Source organism: Talpa europaea, assembly GCF_964194135.1.
Source record: "Talpa europaea genome assembly, chromosome: 4".
In the NCBI taxonomy this organism is placed as follows: Eukaryota; Metazoa; Chordata; class Mammalia; order Eulipotyphla; family Talpidae; genus Talpa; species Talpa europaea.
Window position 1 is genome coordinate 18,186,728 of NC_140070.1, and position 19,756 is coordinate 18,206,483.

General features: G+C 38.4%; 1 protein-coding gene across 5 annotated transcripts in view; it reads left to right on the forward strand.

The window, feature by feature from the left end:
* SNX25 (sorting nexin 25) overlaps nucleotides 1–19,756 on the forward strand; it is a gene marked incomplete at both ends in the record, with an annotated part of 93,734 nt that overhangs the window by 60,819 nt on the left and 13,159 nt on the right. For all 5 annotated transcript variants that reach the window (XM_084231029.1, XM_084231030.1, XM_084231026.1 and 2 more), the window contains 7 exons: nucleotides 1,436–1,617; nucleotides 4,761–4,892; nucleotides 6,834–7,106; nucleotides 9,863–10,018; nucleotides 13,323–13,454; nucleotides 15,850–15,990; nucleotides 19,208–19,321. In XM_084231029.1, the coding sequence (XP_084087155.1) occupies nucleotides 1,436–1,617; nucleotides 4,761–4,892; nucleotides 6,834–7,106; nucleotides 9,863–10,018; nucleotides 13,323–13,454; nucleotides 15,850–15,990; nucleotides 19,208–19,321 (1,130 nt within the window). The remainder of the gene's footprint in view (nucleotides 1–1,435; nucleotides 1,618–4,760; nucleotides 4,893–6,833; nucleotides 7,107–9,862; nucleotides 10,019–13,322; nucleotides 13,455–15,849; nucleotides 15,991–19,207; nucleotides 19,322–19,756) is intronic.

The window sequence follows — 19,756 nt, forward strand, 5'->3', positions numbered from 1 at the left end:
TATCCCATGTGTTCCAGAAACATTGAAGGCAAGAAGCTGTATGGTTCCATTTGTGTGAACTCTCCTGAATAGGCAACTCTATAGAGAGGCTATTGTGACTGTTCATGGGGCTGTGATTTGTGTGGCCATGAAAGAGAGTATTCTACAAATGATTGTGATGGTCACACAACTTGTTAAATATACTGAAAGCTGTCAAATTGTATACTGTAAGTAGGTGAATTGTGTGGCATATGAATTATATCTCAATAAGACTTCTTCAGAAAGAAAAGAGACTCTCAGGTGATCAGTGTGACTAGCAGAGACAGGTGATGAGGTGAGAGAGCTGACTCTGGCCAGGGTGTCGGGCCTTTCAGTTCCTCCCAAGTTCTCTTCTCTGTCTTGCCTCAGGGTTTTTACTTTCACACTTGCTGTTCTGTCTTCCACACTCCACATGATACTCATTTTGTTTGAATGTGGTTTCCTTGGGCAAATCTGGGTTAGAATCACCTATTAAGCAATTCTGTGGTACCCGCACATTTTCTTTATCTCCCATCTCACATTGTAATTGCTCGCACTAACTGGATTTCTTCCTCGCTAGCTTTTAAGTTCCATGAGATAAATCATCTTAAATCCCAAATGCTTGACAAGTGCCTGACACATAGTGAGCTCCATGCATCCTTTAAACAACTATGCATATATTCATGTACATATAAATATATTAAAAATATAAACATATTGATGTGAGTGTATGTGCGCAGAAGAGGTTTAAAAAAAATTCACCCCGGATTTATGGGGATATAATTTATATATACCATTATTTGTATATCATGATGATTTGATTTATGCCTGTATTGTGAATGTTAACCATACTAGGGTTAGTTAGCACATCCCTCCTGTCACATAACCACCACGTGCGTGTAAGTGGGGGTGAGATTTAAGATCTACTGTCAGCAACTTTCAGGTATATAACACAGTGTTGTTAACTAAAATCACCATGCAATACACTAGATCCCTCGGGCTTGCTCAGCTTATAGTTGGAAGTTAACTTACATCTCCCCATGACCCCACCACCACCTCCTTCTCCGCCCCTGAACCACTCTTCTACTCTCTGCTTCTTGAATTCAGCCTTTTCAGATTCCACATTTAGGCGAGATCATACAGTATTTCTCTTTCTCTGCCTGACTTATTTTGCTAGGCATTTTGCCCTTAAGGTAGGTCTATGTTGTGGAGAGAAAATTTTTTTTAATGTTTTTTTTTACATTAAGAGTTATCAGTGATATATTTAGAAATTCTTTTGACATTATTTCTGTTTGAGAGTATGTATATGTCTTTAACATGAACCTCATTTCATTCCATTCTATTCGTTTACTATCTGTTATTCAAAATGTACCACTAACTTCTTCCCTCTTTTGTACCTTGTCTTCTGACCTGGTATTGTCCATTACTCTCATTCAAGGTAAAGAAACAGCTGCAATGAAAGCTGATCTCCTGAGGGCCAGAAATATGAAGAGGTACATTAACCAGTTGACTGTAGCAAAGAAGCAGTGTGAGAAGAGAATCCGAATCCTGGGAGGCCCTGCCTATGACCAGCAAGACGATGGGACCTTGGATGAAGGGGAAGGGCTTCAAAGCCAGAAGGTAGAACTTTGTGATTTCTTGTCTGACCATTGCACATCTGTCATGAGCACTGATATAATCAGACCTACAGTCTTTCACTGTTTGCTGTTAAACTTAAGGCATATGTTCCAGATTGTAGATGCGTATATTTGCTTTTGTGAATCACAGAGCTGTAATATTTGGTGTTCTTGACCTCTGTGAATGGTAATAAGTGTGAGGGGTAGGCTTGGGTGTGTGTATATGTGTGCATGCACATGTATATGTGTATTTTTCCACCCTCTTTTGCTCTCTTACCATCCTAGAGGGGCATATTTATATTTGCAAGGGCACAATCAAGTCGCCATTACCAACTGGATGGAAATAGCCACCTATAAAGTAGAAAGTATCTTACAAGTTTTATTTAGTTTTTACCACAGTGCTAGGAAATCTGTACTCTGTGAAATATGTTATCTATCCCCCTTGCTTTTAGGTAAATTACCTGAGATTACAGTGATATAAAGAGACAGAACTAGATAAAAACCAGATCTAATTGAAACCATAACATGTCAGTGACTGTGTTTGTACAAAAAAAATCTTTGGGCTGTCTGTTCATACTGAGTTCTTAAATCACAGAGCGTAGGAAAATCTAGCTCTACCTCAGCACCTTTCCATATTCACAAAGACCACTGTCGTCTTCCAGAACTTGAAGCATGCCAGGGTTGAGGGAACAGCCATAGACCCCCATGGGGAGTTGGCTGCGCCTCCAGGGAACAGGACTTCAAGGCCAACTCCAAACTCCTGCTTTATAAGTTGGCACTTAGCCACAAAAGAAGCCAGCGTCAGTAAAACCTAAACTGGTTACATCCTTTAACCTCGCCTGTTCTCATTTCTCATTTCTTGACCTTTTCCTGTTTGAGTTAGATGCCTGCCTCTGACTTTCCCCTTCTTCCCTGTTCCAATAAAGAACTTTTTCCTTTTCACTTGTTCCTGGCTCACTCTCCACTAGAGCCTCTTTAGGAAAGTGTAGTCTCCACCTGGGACCAACTCCAGGACAAGCCAAAGTCTTGTAGCATCTGGCACGAGTAGGATAAATGTAGTCCTGAGTAGCTGTTGTTTTATAAAGGGTTCCCCTAGCCCCTGGAAATCTGTTTTATGTTGCTGTTTGCAGTGTATGCCTTCCTGAGATTTTTGGCTTTGTAGTCCAAAGTGAAAACTACCTTTTGGAGAATATTGGCGAGAGAGTGGATTTGACAAGGTCAACATTGCTCGTTTTCATCTTCCTCCTCAGCTCTGGCTTCCTAAATATATTTCTAGCCACATTTATCATAGACAAGGTCCAGTTCATTTATTTGTTCAACAGACATTATTGAGATTCTATAGTTTTAGTTACAGTGCTCAGTACCTGGATACAAAATTAATAAGATAGAATCCCCGCTCTTAAGTCTCATTTATAAAATATATAATTATCTATAAGATAGATATAGATAATCTATAAGATAGATAATTATATAATAAAATATAATTAAATTATATAATTTTATATAATAAAAATAGATCTCATTTATAAAATAAAAAGCGACCCTTCCCCCAAATGCCCCAAAATGAAAAGATGGAAGAAAAAATTTACTTTTACATTCCCAGCCTTCTCTTCATATTTCCAAATTGCTAAAATTAATCTCAAATTAGCCAGTTGAGGTTGAGTTCATCTCGAATTACCGTATTTGACTCAGAAGTCCTGTTCACTTTACATCTGAAATATTAGTGACAGTATACACAGTAAAATGCTTGTGTGGGCTTCTAGAAGAAAACAAAGCAAAAACAAATGGAGTAGGGAACTGGTTAATTTACCTGTCAAGATGCAGTGTATACTTGATATATTTTCTGTTTAGTTATACTTGATATATTTTCTGTCATTTACCTTAGCAGTATTGTGTTGCACCTTTGGAACTAAACATATAGGGTGTTTATAAAACATAATAAATTAAGAATAAAAAATAATAGTTTAGATATTTTGGGCTTGATTTTGCACATATGGGAATTTAAATTTGTATCTAACTTGGAATTCATTTCAATGCAAGTGAATTTACCCTGGAAAGATTTCTTTAGAATTTGTTGAGTATTCTTTGTTTACCTCATGTTAAAAATCAGTCACTCTTTGAGTGATGTCATCCCTAGCCAAAGTTGATATGGGTTTCTTCAAGCCTCTTTGGAATATGCACATTTACAATTTGTATTTCAAAATGGTAGGGTTTACATAAAGTGAAGATGTATGCTATCAGTTAGTAAACTAAATACTAATGGTATGAAATTTTATGGAAGCTGATAAATGGCCTGCATCAGGGTGGTCATCTCTTTTAATGAGTTACAGAAGTTGTTAGAAAAATGCCTGACCTTTTTTGGCCCACAAAACAGATTAAGTGGCAGAAGTGTTGAATGTGCTTTGATATGTATTTGATTTTAGAAAAATCCTATTGTTAACATTTCTGAATATTTTTCAGTTTTCAAATATTGTAAGAATCTTAAAAAATCTAAGTTTTCTTTCAACTGCGTTTGAGTTTTATTTTGATGCCATTTAATTTCTCATTAAGAAGTAAGAATATAGGGCTTTTAATTCCTTCTAAATTAATTTGAGGTATTTTTCTTAATTGAATTATTTTTAATTATTTTGAAGATCATCTGCTTTCTCATGTTATAGCTGGCTGTGCTCAAAATGATTTCTGTTTTATTTTCAGATACAAGTGTTTCTTTTTCTGTAAACATGCAAAATGTAAACAAAGGAGTAGTTGATATTGTTACATTCATACAATGGAATATTATGGGCCCATTGAAATAATGCTCACAAAAGATATTTTTTAAGAAATGTGATATTAAAAACAAAAGGACCAGATGTAAAATTATTTGTAGATTTCTTCAACTATATAAAAAAATAGGACAGAAAACAAAAATGCCAAATCTTGCTGAAAGATTAATAAAAAGTTAGTACTTACTGAATATGTGCATTTTGAATATTCAGTAAACTTTATTCCATTTAAAATTTAAGAAAGTGAGAGAAACACTATATTGGTTATGATCCTAAAATGTGAGACATTTTTTCCCTAAATTAGAGAAATTAAACCTTGGAAGTTAAAGAAACTGATATTTAAACTTTGTTGTTTTAAAAACCTTTTCTTTAATCCCCTTAATAGATTCTTCAGTTTGAAGATATCTTGACCAATACTTCCTACCGAGAGCACTTCCGAATGTACATGGAAAGGATTGACAAGAGAACTCTGATTAGTTTTTGGGAGTCTGTGGAACATTTAAAGAGTGGTAACAAGGTAGGATGTAGGTTCAAAGGAATGTTCATCACTGACTAAGGAAAACTTTCTTGTTAAGCAATGAAGCTATAATATATGTATACATTAAAAGAATCAAGTATATTACTGGCATTATGTTCTAGTTCATAATGGTAAAAAAATTAGGTTTTATTTTTATAAAAGATGCTTTTGAATATGTATTCATGGGGGAGAAAAGATTTATAAATATACCAACAGATTGAATTTAGTTTCAGGTAGTTATTTTTTAATGCTTTTTAAAAATGCATATACTTACCCAAGTTGCTATTATAATAAATTGGTCTTGTCACCTACACCTCAGTCTCATAATCTTGCCATTTTTAACGTCATACATTTTTTGAAGTACTGTTCTTTTATTTCACTTAAAATATAATTTAGGAACACAAGAAACAATTCTGATTATAGATGCATCTTACCATAAAGAGCCCAACAATCAGTACTATACTTTACACTTGGCCAGATCTGAATATATATTTAAGAATTAAATTAAGGAATGAGAAATGTATGTATATATCTAGAAACAGCTAGAACATGTATAACATTTAAAAAAAATTATTTATTTATGCATACAAGAACTGGGTTACAGGCCAGAGGTAAGGGGGGTGAGATGATTCACCAGAGACAGTGTCGGGAACAGAGCAGATAGATCTACTGAAATACACTGCTGATGGGAGTGGCGGGTGAGACAAGAGAGGTCTGCTGCACCATGTGGGTCACCTCCCTGGCCAGGGATTGAATTCGTGCTACAGAGGCTGTGGAATAGCTTCACAGTGCTGTGCTTAACCCCCTGTGCCACCAGGGAGGCCCTGTATAATATTTTGAGAGTCTTATTAAAGTAAGCACAATGTGCATTGTGTACATTGAATTACTCACTTGTACTTCATATGAGTGTTGCTAGTACTAAATACCAGTTTAACAATATGTCATAAATCATAAAGTAGGCTGGTTAAGGAATTAATACAATCTCATAGTATTTTTAAATCTTAACAGGAACACTTTTCATTTTTAATTTATAAGCCACAAATAACCGCACTTTACTTGATTTTATATTTGCCAACTTTATTACACATTTTATTTTCTTCATTGACTCCACATGTCCTTTTGCTGCTCTAGAATGTTGTAAAAAAAACAGCATAAAGACTTTTCCTAAACTACTCTGAAAAAATTTCAGTGGAGTAAGAGTGTTTTGCTGCTTCAAACAGCTACCTGTCTTTGGCCTGGCAACACTGACTTGAATGTAAAAAGTTTGGGCATGTTTGTTAAATTCCTAATGTTCATTTAGTTGTTTGTTTTGTTTTGTTTTGTTTTTAACTACTCTTGAAGACTTTCATGACATTCCTAGCATTAATGAGATGTCTCTAAAGGAAATGTAAAGATTATATAATCAGAAGAGATGTTTGCATTTCTGAAGTAGGTTGGCGTGACCTTAGTGTACTGTTTGAGACTAAGCTGTCCCATATAAGCTTGATTACATGTAATACAGTCACTGTTCTGAAGACTGTATATCTTCTTAAATTACACACTTATTATATTGGCTTCTTGCTGGAGTGAGAAATGGCATTTCCAATTATATTGGATAAAAAGTCAAATTGAATGTAGTTAATAAATTGTGCTCCTATGGTATTGAGATTTATGAAAAGAAATCCACTGAAAAAAGAGAATTGTTGTCATTCTTTTTTGGCATCTTAAAGAAATTATATTTGTTAATTCTTCAACATGAAGTTGCTCATTTTAAAGAACTAATTTTTCCGGGGTTTGACATTCCTTACCTAGAACTGAATGTGCACATAAAAGCCAAAGACGCCAGTACCAGTGGACATTCTGTCATCTTCCTTCCAGCTAAAATGCAAAGGATTCAGAAGAAAATAATGTTTCTCAGGGGTGATATCTCTTACATTTTCTTCATCTTCTTGTCTTTTTCAGAATGAAATCCCACAATTAGTTGGTGAAATTTATCAGAATTTCTTTGTGGAGAGCAAAGAAATATCAGTGGAAAAATCACTTTACAAAGAAATCCAGCAATGTCTTGTAGGAAATAAAGGCATTGAGGTATTCTGCAAAATCCAGGGAGATGTTTATGAGACCCTAAAGGATAGGTATTACCCCTCATTTATTGTCAGTGACCTGTATGAGAAATTGATGGTAAAAGAAGAAGAAAAACACTCCTCGCAGTTGATGTCTAACAAGGATGAAATGGTGAGTTGCATTTAACTTTCTGCTCTCTTTTCAGTAGATGAACTTTGAGTATGGTTTGGTGGGTGCACAGTGCAGAAGCCCAGGGAAAGGGTGTGTGCCTCATCTCTTAATATACCGTATTTGAGCAGAACTTAATTATCGTTTTTGCTCTGGTCTTACGGATTTTTTTCTTCCCTTCTTTGACCTTCTGACCAACTAGCTACTTCCTAGTGTTGAGCTAGAGACCTCCCCGTTCTCTGCCTGCCTGAAATGCCATAAGTTCAACTCCTAAAAAGTGAGGGCAGAAAATCTGTGGGGTGGGACATTCAGGCCTCAGGCTAGGTAAGAGAATCTGGACTGTCATCCACCTAGAGAGAAGACATAGGATGGGAAAGGGTGAGGAAAGGAAGAGAATGTATAAAGAACTACAGAAAATATTTTGGAGTCTAAAAGAACCAGATGAAATGAGGAGGTCCTAAAGAAGCCTGTCTTTGCCATTCCTTGAGTCTGGTTTTCTTAGCGATCAATTTGGGTCGCCTCAGCTGCCATTTCTCATTTACTGTTAATGATTGAAGTGAGTTTTATGGTTTTTGAGGATACACAGAATAGCAACATCTGGTTTATTTTTTATTTATTTATTTTTTAAAAAAGATTTATTTATTTATTTATACAAGCACTGGGTACAGTCAGAAGCACAGGAGGGTGAGAGAATTCACCAGAGTCAGAGCGGGGAGCAGAACAGGCAGAAGGACCAAAGTACACTGCTGAGGGGAGCAGGGGGCGCAGAGGAGAGGTCTGGACACCATGTGGGACCCTTGCCTGGTGACTGCTGCGCCACCAGGGAGGGCCAGCAAAATCTGGTTTATCGTAATCTTACATAAAAAGATCATAATTTATCTTGGATTCTTTCTTGCTGCCCATTTCACTGTATCTCAGGCCCTGAGGAATAAAGTGCTAGCTCGTGGTGGCATTAGCTGTCTGTCTCAGGACTGTTGTTAAATCGTATGATCGTCATTCAGACTTGTTTTTTTAAGTTTTGTCACTTAATACTTTGTTTTCAGTGTATAAAATCACTGAATTCGTTGACCCACAGCTTTATTATCATTGCATTTTATTTTTGAGATGAGTCACAGTTTGTTCTGTGTTGTTTCTCTGCTTCAAAAAACTGAAATGGTTATTATATGAATTTTGTAAAAGGGGGTACTTCAAGTTATAAAAACATCAATACCCAACAGATAAATTGGATAAGCACCTGGACTGACAATTGATATGAAAGGTAAACAAACAGTACAACAAACAATACAAACAGTACAAAAAGTAAACAAACATGGAAAAGTGTAGTTTCACTGAGGATTCAGAAAAGATTGTTGTGTATTAACTGACTTTTTGAAAGCTCTTTTCTTTTTGTTCCAACAATCTCACTTCTAGAAATGCATCCTATAAAAAGTAACTAAAAGGTAGAACAAAAAGTTATGCAGAACGGAGTTCATGTTGATATGTCTGGGATAGCAAAAAAACAGAGCCATCTGCAGTAAGCCCAAAAAGCGGTCAATTCCTAGAATACTGTATGTAGTATGTGATAAAAATCACAATATTGAAGGCTAGAATACCCTCAAAATACACAATATTGTATATGATCTCAAAAAGACAAAATAGGGCCTCCCCTGCTGGCGCAGGCAGTTGAGTGCTGGGCTGCGAAGCTGCCCGCAGCCTCTGCAGCACTGGTTCAATCCCCAGCCACCGGCAAGGGTCCCACATGGTGCGCAGACCTCTCCTGCCGTACCCGCTGCTCTCCTCAGCAGTGTATTTTGCCAGTTTGCCTGTTCTGTTCCCCACTCTGTCTCCGGTGAATTCTCTCACCCTCACGCACATCCGTACTGTATCCCGGTTCTTGTATAAATAAATAAATAAATCTTTAAAAAAAAAAAAAGGCACAATACCCACCTGGACATATTAAAGAATTATGTTTTATGGGTAGGGATTAGAAAGGATAGGCACAACTAAAGACATCTTGTTTTCCTATGATAGTTTATTTTTCTTGGGAGAAACATTAGTCTGCTGTTTGTTATAATCAATAAAAGTGAGAAGAAAAAAGTATCTGGAAGAAAGTTAAAAGTAAACAAGAGAAGATCGTTCTTAGCAGTTCTTTTCAGTGCCCTGCCTGCTGGTACTGCCCTGAGCCCAATTAATATGCTGTTTGTTCCTCTATCCACATTTTCTCAAGTTTTTTTAGTTCTTTATGACTCTTAAGTCACTTGCAAGTGCTAAAAAAGGAATGAACAAAGTATATACTAAAAATATTTTCACTAGTGGGAATTTGGAAATTTTGTTTTAAAATTTGCATGAGCTTTTTTATTATATCCTTAGGAGACTGACTAGAAGCCAAATCTCAATGCTTCTGTCAAAGATTAGGCACAGAACATTTGGATTCTGTTGGGAAGATAACTGCTTTCCTTTGGATATACATGCATTTGGGAAGTAATGGTATAGAATTCTACCACCACCCCCTCTGTTTAGGCTATTCAGTATTTATTTTTTCACTGCAATTTCCAAATATTTGAATACTTTAATTTTTCACATTAGTGAGGAAAATCCTTTTGCTTCTGGACTTTCTACTATACATTGTTTTCTTAGTGGAACCTAGTACTTTGTCCAAAGTACAAGGACATGTGTTGACTATTCAATGTATTATAATGGAATAGAACTGTATGGTAGATAATACTTACTGAATTGTGTATTGCTGTAAGAACTAGCGATTCCTGTGACTTCTCCCCCAGGGTCCAGGAGGTGAGGCTGGTGAGGAAGCTGTAGATGAAGGCACCAGTCAACAAGCCAGTTTTGCTGTAAACAAGCTACGGGAGCTAAATGAGAAACTTGAATATAAAAGGCAAGCTCTAAATTCTATTCAAAATGCACCAAAACCTGACAAGAAGGTAACTCTTTTAATTTCAAGGTTGTCTTTGAAAGTTTCCATTTTTCTAATTTGGTATCGTATAGTTTCTGTTTATGTTGAAGTGCACACTTGAAAATTTTAACTGTGAGTTCCTTTGTTATTTCTTTGCTTCTAATGTAGAATTAGAAAAGCCTTTGTTTTTAATCTTTTGTGATCGGGGGTTCCTTCCCAGTAACTCTTCCTTATCTGGCTTGCCTACACTTCCTTTGGGGGTAAGGGCAAAGCTTTCTCTTGTCCCAGAGTCATTTCTGGACATGTGTTGACTACTCAAGGACAAATATCTTTTTTTTTTTTCCCCCCAATAGTACAAGTGCAATTTAGAGAATCTCACTGACTTGTAAAATAGTTTTGTGAAAAACCAGTAGAATTTGAAAGTTTGGAAGTGTAAACAAGCATCTCACTAACTAACATTTCTCAACCCCAAGTACTCGTGTGATTTTCTGCTTTGTATTTGTGCCTCCTTTGGAATCCAACAAGGAGACTTTCTCAGACAGGTAGGGCTGAGGCTCGTTGGTCTGCCAGATTCATCTCCTTTCATGTTTTCTGAATGTGTGTTCAGAAACATAAGCGATGAATAAATACATGATGTAGTTCTGGTCACTGTGAAGAATCGAAGAAATAGCCTAACTCTTACCCTTAAGGAGCAAGCGTTCTGACTGTGACACCAAAACATACTCACAGGAACATGGAACAGATAGTCACAGCCCTCGCTGATGATGAAAGGCAGGACAGCAGCAGAGGCTGGGAGTGCTCCCTGCAGGCTGAGGGTGAAGGAGTCCTTGTAGACTTTGTGCTCAGATGAGGTTGGGTGCAGAGCTACTGACCTCAAATTACAGAATTACATCATGCTGTAGGTTTTGTCATAGAAGGAGGAGATGGTGAGTATGGCATATAAAAATATTCTTTTTTTTTTAATTGTGGCAAAATATACATCACATTAAATTTATCACTTGAAGTTGCACAGTTCGGTATCATTATGTACATTCATATTGTTAACCATCATTCTGTTCCCAGAATTCAGTTCATCTTGCAAAACTGAAAGCTGTGTACCCATTAAACAATTCCCTACCCTACTCTCTGCCCCTTGGCAGCCACTTTTCTGCTTTGTCTCTTACCAGTTTATCTGCTCTAAATACCTCTTGAGTGGAATCGTGCACTATCCATTGTTTCACTTAGCATAATGTGTTCAGGGTTCATCCAAATGGTAGTATGTGTCACAATTTCATTTTTTTATAGCTGAATAATACTCGGTTGCATGTATGTACATTTGTCCATCCACCCATCCATCCATTCCATCCCTCCATCCCTCCGTGGAGACTTGGTTTGTTTCTTCATTTGGGCTACTGTGAATAATGCTTTTCCATGAACATGGTAGTACAAATATCTTCAAGATCCTGCTTTCACTTCTTTTGGGTATATGCTCAGAAGTGTAATTGCTGCATCAAGTAGTAATTGTTTTCAGCTTTTTTGAGGCATCTTCATACTATTTGTCCACATTGGTGGCGCCACTTTACCTTCTCAACTGCAGTGCATAAGGGCTTCAGTTTCTCCACATCCTCACCAACACTTGTTATTTTTCTATTTGTTTTTGATTTTGGTAATTATCTTAGTAGTAAGAAATGGTATCTCATTGTGGTTTTAACTTGCGTTTTCCTTATGAGTGGTGATTTTGTTACCGGAGGTCACGGTCCTGCCACTCGAACTTAAATGTCCCAAACAACCATCTTTTCAAGCATCCGACTAAGCTGCTCTCCATACACTCACCCTGGTCGGAGGTATACCGGTTCCCATGCAGCGTGTGGCAGGTCCCTAGCCTCAGGCTAATGTTGAGCATCTTTTCATGAACTTTTTGAATATTTATGTACATAGCTTTGGAGAAATGTATGTTCAGGTCCTTTGCCTACTTTTGAATCAGATTGCTTGCTTGTTTTTGTTGGTGAGTTTTAAGAGTTCTCTGTATATTCCCTATCAAACATGTGCTTTGATAATGTTGCTTCCCATTCTGTGAGTTGCCTTTTTGTTACATTGACTGTATTCTTTATATATAATTTTGACTTACTTGAAGTGTAATTTGTCTATATTTTCTTTTGTTGCCTGTGTCTTTGGTGTCATAGCTAAGCTCTTGACCAGTTCCAGGTCATGAAGCTCCCACCAGGCTTCCTTTTAAGAATTTTATTTTCTTAGTTTCTGTTGGTTTTTCATCCATTTTGAGTTTTGTATTTATAGTGTTAGGTAAGGGTTCATCTGCATTGTTTTTTATATGAAAAATCCAGTTTTCTCAGCATTGTTTGTTGAAAAGTCTGTCCTTTACCCACTGATGGTGTTGACACCACTTTTGTAAATCTTTTGACCATATTTGCAAGGGTTTATTTCTTGGTTCTGTGTTTTATTACATTGGTCTGTGTGTCTTCATGCCAGTACCATACTGTTTTGTTTTATATGCTTTTGCACTAAGTTTGAAATCATGAAGTGTGAGTCCTTTAACATTGTTCTCTTTTCTTTTTTTTTTTTTTTTATAGAGGCTTGTTTTATTTATTTATTTATTTGTTTGTTTGTTTGTTTGTTTTCATTTTATATATGCACTGGGTACAGTCAGAAGCGCGGGAGGGTGAGAGAATTCACCAGAGCCAGAGCGGGGAGCAGAGCAGGTAGAAGGACCAAAGTACACTGCTGAGGGTAGCAGCGGGCGGCAGGAGAGGTCTGCGCGCCATGTGGGACCCTCCTCTCGTGGCCGGGGAGCAGCCGGGGATCGAACCGGCGTCGCAGAAGCCGCGGGCAGCTTCGCCACCCAGCGCTCAACTGCTGCGCCACCGGGGAGGCCCTAACATTGTTCTCTTTTCATAATGACTTGGTTATCCAGTCTAACTTGAGATTCCATATAAATTTTATGATGACTTTTTTAAATACAAAAAAATCATTGGGATATTGATAGGGATTACACTGAATCTGTAGATTGCTTTATGTAGCACTAATTATCTTAGCAATATTTAGTCTTCCAATCAATGAACGTGGGATGTCTCTCCACTTGTTTCTTTAATTTCTTTCATCAGTGTTGATAGTTTTTCATTTGGGAATCTTTCACCTCTTTCCTTATATTAATCAATAAGTATTTTATTACTGTTTATGCTTTTGTAAATGAAGTTGTTTTCTTTATTTTTGGATTGTCCATTGTTAGCGTATAGGTTCAGTAGAATTTAGTGTATTGATTTTGTATCCTGCTATTTTTCTGAACTGCATGGAGTTTTAAATGGTTACATAAACCCAGCTTGTTTTCCCTATGGCAGATTGTTTCCAAGCTGAAAGATGAAATAATTCTCATTGAGAAAGAACGGACGGACCTTCAGTTGCACATGGCAAGAACAGATTGGTGGTGTGACAACCTTGGCATGTGGAAAGCCTCCATCACCAGCGGTGAGGTAGGTTTGACTGCTTTTCCTCTCAATTGACTTTACTTTGTCAGATAAGATTTTGTCCTGGAGCTTTAAAGTGCAGAATAGAAAACCTGCATTTATTCTTTAGACTGTGTCTGTCCTACTTTCCTTCCCCTTCACTGTGGTTCATCCATGACTGGAAGCTGCGCTATGCTGATCAGTGTAGATACGCTTTCACCCGACTTCAGAGAGCAAGTTGTCCTTTTTCACTGGAATTGAAAGCAACTTTGGATAGGAATAATTAATGTCCTTGAATTACCAATTTATTTTTCCATTGAGGGTTGAAAATGATGGAACGCACTGTCTGGCTTCTAATTGTTCCATTTTGCTGATTTCAATTGCTCAAATCTCAGTAGCTCTAAGATCTTTAATAATGAATGTATTTTCCTTTGAATTAGAAAATATCTTGCTATTCTCTGAGGGATATGGAATAATAGTTTTCAGAATATATTGTACCCCTTTTCTTTTGTCTATAAGCTAATTGCATTTAAGGGAAAAATACCCATAGGCATTTTCAGTGTTAGTGTTGACAACTCCTACCTTCCCACCTACCCTGTTATCTGTCATGCCCACTATTGTAATGCACAAATAACAAGATCCTGAGTCAGATAATGCTAACTTTTGCCTCATTATTGTTTCAAATGGCTTGTCAAGTACTCAGCTCCTTGGATTTGCATAGGCCTTCCTGCCAACTTATCCTTGCTCATCTCTACCTTTCCTGTCAACCGAGCATAGGGGCACTCTTCCTGGGGAAGGACTTAAAACTCACAATCTTAAATCCACCTCTGGATTATGTAGCAAAACAAAGTTTGTTCTCCAAGAGTGGATCTGAAAGCACATTTTGTGAAAGCGTCACCGGGTACCCTTAGCACATCTTTGGCACTTGTTAGAGTCCCCATCAAGGTGAATTGCAGGGCAATACATTTAGTTTGAGAGCAGGTAGAAGGAAGTGGATCAGGGAAGGTTGTGCTCAGTCTTGGAATACCATGTAGAAACCCTGCTTAATTGTAAATGGAATTATCTTAGAGTGGGAGTCTAGGAAGGGGAGGGAGTAGGTTCAGGGGTTTATAATGTCAAAAGGGTAGTAGTGAAAGCCTGTGGGAGGGAAGGAATACAGCATCCATCACCTTCTTTGTTTTGCCTATAATATTAAATTCATCTTCCAAAAGCAAATTAAGGGAAGAAGGAAAGGAGGCATTTGCCTTGATAATTAGTTGTGACTCAGAAGCTTGCTGTGGCACCTTAATTACCAAAAAGATTAACAGAGGGGTCACCTGACTGCCAGAGTTGACAAGCAGTCCCCCTAGGGAAGGTGTGGAAACGTGTGCATTGTGCCAGGCTCTCCTGAGTTTTCATTCTGCCTGGCCACTTACTACTGTGTTGTCCCTAGGACAGTCAATGACCCCATGGTGCCTCCACTTCTCCATCCTCCAGTGAGATCATAGGGTCAGCAGAGCTCAGCAAATCTTGCATCTCTTTCCTTTGCCTTTCTTGCTGACTGTCAATTTGTGATGCTAATTCATGCTTAAATTCAGTCTATCTCCTTCAACTATTTGTGTTAATAATAATAATGGCCTGTTCTGAATTATGTCTTCCAATGTAAATTTCATGAAAATAGAGTCATGGTTTGTTGAATCCTAAAGTTAAACTTGGGAACCCCTCGTCCTTAGAGAGGTTTCGGTATACCTCACACCTGTTTCTTGCTTTTAATGTGTTTTTCAGTGACAGTCAGCATGTAAAGTTTGCAGCAATAGTTTTCTTTTGCTATATAACAAATGGGAACAAATTTCATGACTTAAAGCATACCCACTGGTTAGCTCACAGGTAGGTGAGAAGTCCAGCACTACATGACCAGGTCCTCTGCTCATTGTATCACAAGGTGAAATCAAGATGTTGACCAGACTGAGCTCTTGTCTGGAGACTGGGGAAAAACCCACTTCCAAGCTCATTTCAGTCACTGGCGAAATTGGATTCTAGTGGTGGTAGCATTGAGGCCTCTGCTCTCTCACTGCAGTAGATGTTCTTGCAGACCCTTACCTGTGGCCCCTCCATCTTCAGGCGACCAGTAGCATGGCAGGTCCTTAGTGTCCTCCCAGTCTTTCTGACTCCTCTTCCACTACTAGCCAGAGAACTCTCTCAGCTTGCAAAGGGCTCATATGATTAGGTTGAGCCCACCCACATGGTCTCCCTGTTTTCAGGCCATACAACCTGGCCTTGTCACCTGAGCAGAATCTACCCCAGTCACGGTCCCAGGAGTCATGCAGGGCTTACACACGGGTGGAGAGAAATCGTGCCCTCCATATCCACTCACTGTGGTTTGTTTTTTTTTTTTTTTTTTTACTCACTGTGTTTTTTGTTGTGTTGTTTTTTTACCCCCAAGGTTACGGAAGAGAATGGTGAGCAAATGCCCTGTTACTTTGTCTTGGTAAGCCTGCAAGAAGTTGGAGGAGTTGAAACTAAGAACTGGACAGTCCCCAGAAGGCTCAGTGAGTTTCAGAATTTGCACCGGAAACTTAGTGAGGTATGAATACTTGTGAACACAAAGGTTTGGAATTACTGATCAAAAAGAGATTTACGAGTTCATTCCTATTTTTATACATAAAATTGATACTCCTCTTGAAATGGGCAAAGTGGCATTTTCAGCCTGACATTTGGAAATTTACATATAGTTCCAGCTGGCTAGCTTTATCTAGATCCTTCAAGGCAGATAGCTGTCTGATCTCTATTACTAAATAGTGAATTGCTGTAGAGCCCTGGAGCTGGAAGAGACCAAGGGGTCAGCTGGGTCCAGTAGTTTTTAAGCTGCCAGTTGTGACCCATTAGTGGAAATAATTAATGATATCAGTTATGAGTTGCAGCAATAGGAAGAGAATAGGCTATAATGGGTTTCCCCATTTAAAGTAAGGGAGTCAGTAAATGTTCCAGTTGAAAGCATAGGCCCTGAGCCAGCCTGCTCATGTTTGGGTCCTGGCTTTTCTCCCTCCTAGCCATGCAAGCTGGGAGTTGTCATCAGTCTCTGTGCCTCTTCTTCATCACTGAAATACAAACACTGGCAGCACCTACCTCATCTGCCTCATGAAGTTGTTGTGAGAAATACGGGAATCAGTGTTCACATAGTAAACATTGTACTATTATTATTATTATTAACAGTATTAATGAGCATTGTTCCATAGAACTTTCTTTTCAGTTTTACTGTGTGTATATAGTATACATGTGGGTAAGTGTGTGTATTATGAATTGCAGTGTAGCATATATTTCCTACTACTATAGGTTTTAATTTAAAATGTTTAAAAGCCACTAATATAGATCGATTCTTTCACTTGATACATGAGAGGAACTGATCCCAGAGAGTTTAGTTGGATTGTCAGAGGATGTAAACATAGTGGCCAAGCCAAGAGTAGAATGCAGCTTGTCTTACTTTCAGTTCCTTATTCTTCTATTGTTCTTAGGAATTGCATTTTCTCTAACTCTCCTCCTACTGGAGGTAGTTGCTCTATGTTCCAGAAAAAGTCCAGTCACTTCTACTCTTATTTATTTTTTCTTGCTCAGACTGAACTGATGGTGACATAACCCTGTTTACCTCTTGGACCCCTCTTTTGCAATGAAATATGTCTGTTTCCTTTAATATTTTCTCTTAGGGTGACTTTAAAAAACCCTTTTAATACCTAACTTCATATAGGTTAAACTGCTCTTAAAAGGATAGTGGTCAAAGCCAGTTATTATACTACAGTGTTTCTCAAATGAGCTGTGGTCACCCTTGCAGTGTGGAAAGCAAACCAGTTATCTTAATACAAGAATATAGTTTTTCAAAAGTTGTTGAGTAAAGTTGACACTACAGAAAAGGGTGTCATTTTCCCTGTGACAAACCATTGAGAAGCCAAAGCAGAAGAAAGGAAAAATGTATGTGGCGAATAAAATACACTTGAAAACCAAAAGCAATGACCCTGAAGCATCAGAGGGAAACAAATCTTACGAAATTGCGTGTCTGTCATCAGTGTTGTCTTCCTTCCCTCATCTTGTGGCCACATTACTGGGTTTTCTTCTCGCACTGTGTATTTCTTATTCTGTGAGTTTTCATTTTTTTTGAGAGAACACTTCCTGTGGACAGCTGTGACAGGAAGCACCTTTTCAGGTCCCTGGTCCCTGGGGATTTTAATCTTTCTTTTCTTCTCTCTCTGTTTGTTTCATTTCTCTAAAATTTTACCTTGAATTTGAGGCCTGATTTGTATATCCGCTTGGATAAATGCTGTTTCTCTTGTGGTGCCTTACGAGGCTGTGTAGGTTTTCCTTTCCTACCACCTGAAGCACTTCACTGAAGTCTCTTGGCTGCTGTGACTCTTGTGTGTTCTAGTGGTACAGAGGGGATGGAACGCTAGCAGGCAAGCTCTGTGCGCCCTTGCTCGTTTGTCCCAGTTGATGTCACTAAGCAGATTCAAATGGCCTCAGTGCCCTAATGAAGGCCAGTGTTTGGAAATGGGTCAGAGTCTGGGGCATCTGGAATCCACTGCCCTCTTATTGTCTGGGGGGACAGCTGACAGAGTCCTGTGGGCACTGGCATGATAAAAACATGGACTTTATAGTCAGACTGAGCTGGGTTTTAACCCTGATCCTCAGTTGACTCATATGTAAAATCTGGATGGTTAATAATTCCCATCACATAGAGCTTCATGCATGCTGAGCTTCTAGTGCAGTGTCTGGAGGAATGCTGGGCTTACCCATAGGGGTCAATTGGTCATTATTACCTATTAGTGTATTAATATATTTATATCATTACGTTTGCCATTGAGAGCCTGAGCTACAACCTTGTTGGTTATAGGTTGGTCGTCTTGTCAACTTTGATAACCTTTTAGGGAGATGTTGAGAAAACCCTTTTCTTAGGAGAAAGTGTCTGCACCCAGCATACTGTGCTGTGTGTATCATGCAAATCCATGTCATCAGCCCGGCCTCAGGATTTCCAAGCCTCTAGGCATTCATGGACCTAGGGATAAGTTAGCTTTTTCTATCAAATGTCCCATTCCTGTAGACTCCTTCAACCTGACTAGAAAAGGTAGATTTTCCACTAATCTGAAGGGAAGCTACACTCCTATATTTATTGCAGCCCTGTTGACAATAGCCAAGCTATGGATACAACCAAAGTACCCAAATACAGATGTGCGGAACAAGAAGTGGTAATATACGTAATGGAATACTACTCAGAGGTCAGAAAAGATAACTCCTGTCATTTGTGGCAACATGGATGGAACTGAAAAGGAATTATACTAAGTGAAAGCAAGCCAGGAGAAAGATAAACCAGGTGGTGCCTCTAATAGGTGGAATATAGAGAATCCATACAAATGGTCAGACAAGACATTTAAAACCTACCCTTGAAAGCTGACCTGAGAACGGAGGCATCCAGAGTAGGAGGAGGAGAGAAGGGAAGAGGGAGGAGAACAGGGAGGAGAACAGGGCTGGGTGAGCTCAGGGACCACAGTGGAGGACCAGGGGTGTTTGGGGGTGGTGTGCTGCAGGGCTGCGCCAAAAGGGGGAGCCACTAGCCTTCCAGTACTAACAGCGATGTAAATCAGTGGTATTTCTATTTAAAAATTTTATTTAAAAAATATTAAAAGGTAGGTTTTCAAGGTTTAAATCTCAGAGGGAATGTGTAAAGAAAGAGACTTGCTTTGTTATAATTCTGAATCTTTTTTTTAAGCTTAAAATGTAATCGCAAGACACTAACACTTAATTCTTCCCCTCCACAGTGTTTCCCTTCTTTAAAAAAAGTCCAGTTGCCTTCTCTTAGCAAGCTGCCTTTCAAATCTGTAGATCAGAAGTTTATGGAAAAGTCAAAGAAGCAGTTAAATAAGTTTTTACAGGTAAGCAAGTGAAAAGTTTCGGTTTGAGAGGAAAAAGTTTATTTTGGGTTACACCGTCATCATTCTAAGAGCTTCCTGTTCATTTGCTTCCTAACTTCACAGGCTATGCCAGAGTCTCAAAATATCTTTGGTCTTTTTTTTTTTTTTTTTGTAATTAATTAAGGCATACTATTCATGCAGAAAATGCAAATGCCATACATGTACAGCTTTCTCCATTTTCACGCACTGAACACACCCTGCAACTAGCACGCAGTCCCAGACCAGATTATTGCTGGAGCCTCTGGCTGCTTCCCATCTCTGCTCCGTACCACAGCAACCACAACCTGGACTCGGGCAGCACAGAGCCTTCCAGTTGTTTCTGAACTTCATACAAAGTTCCGTTGTGTCCGACTTCTTTGACTCAGCGTCATGTTCATGAGCGTCATTATAGACCTG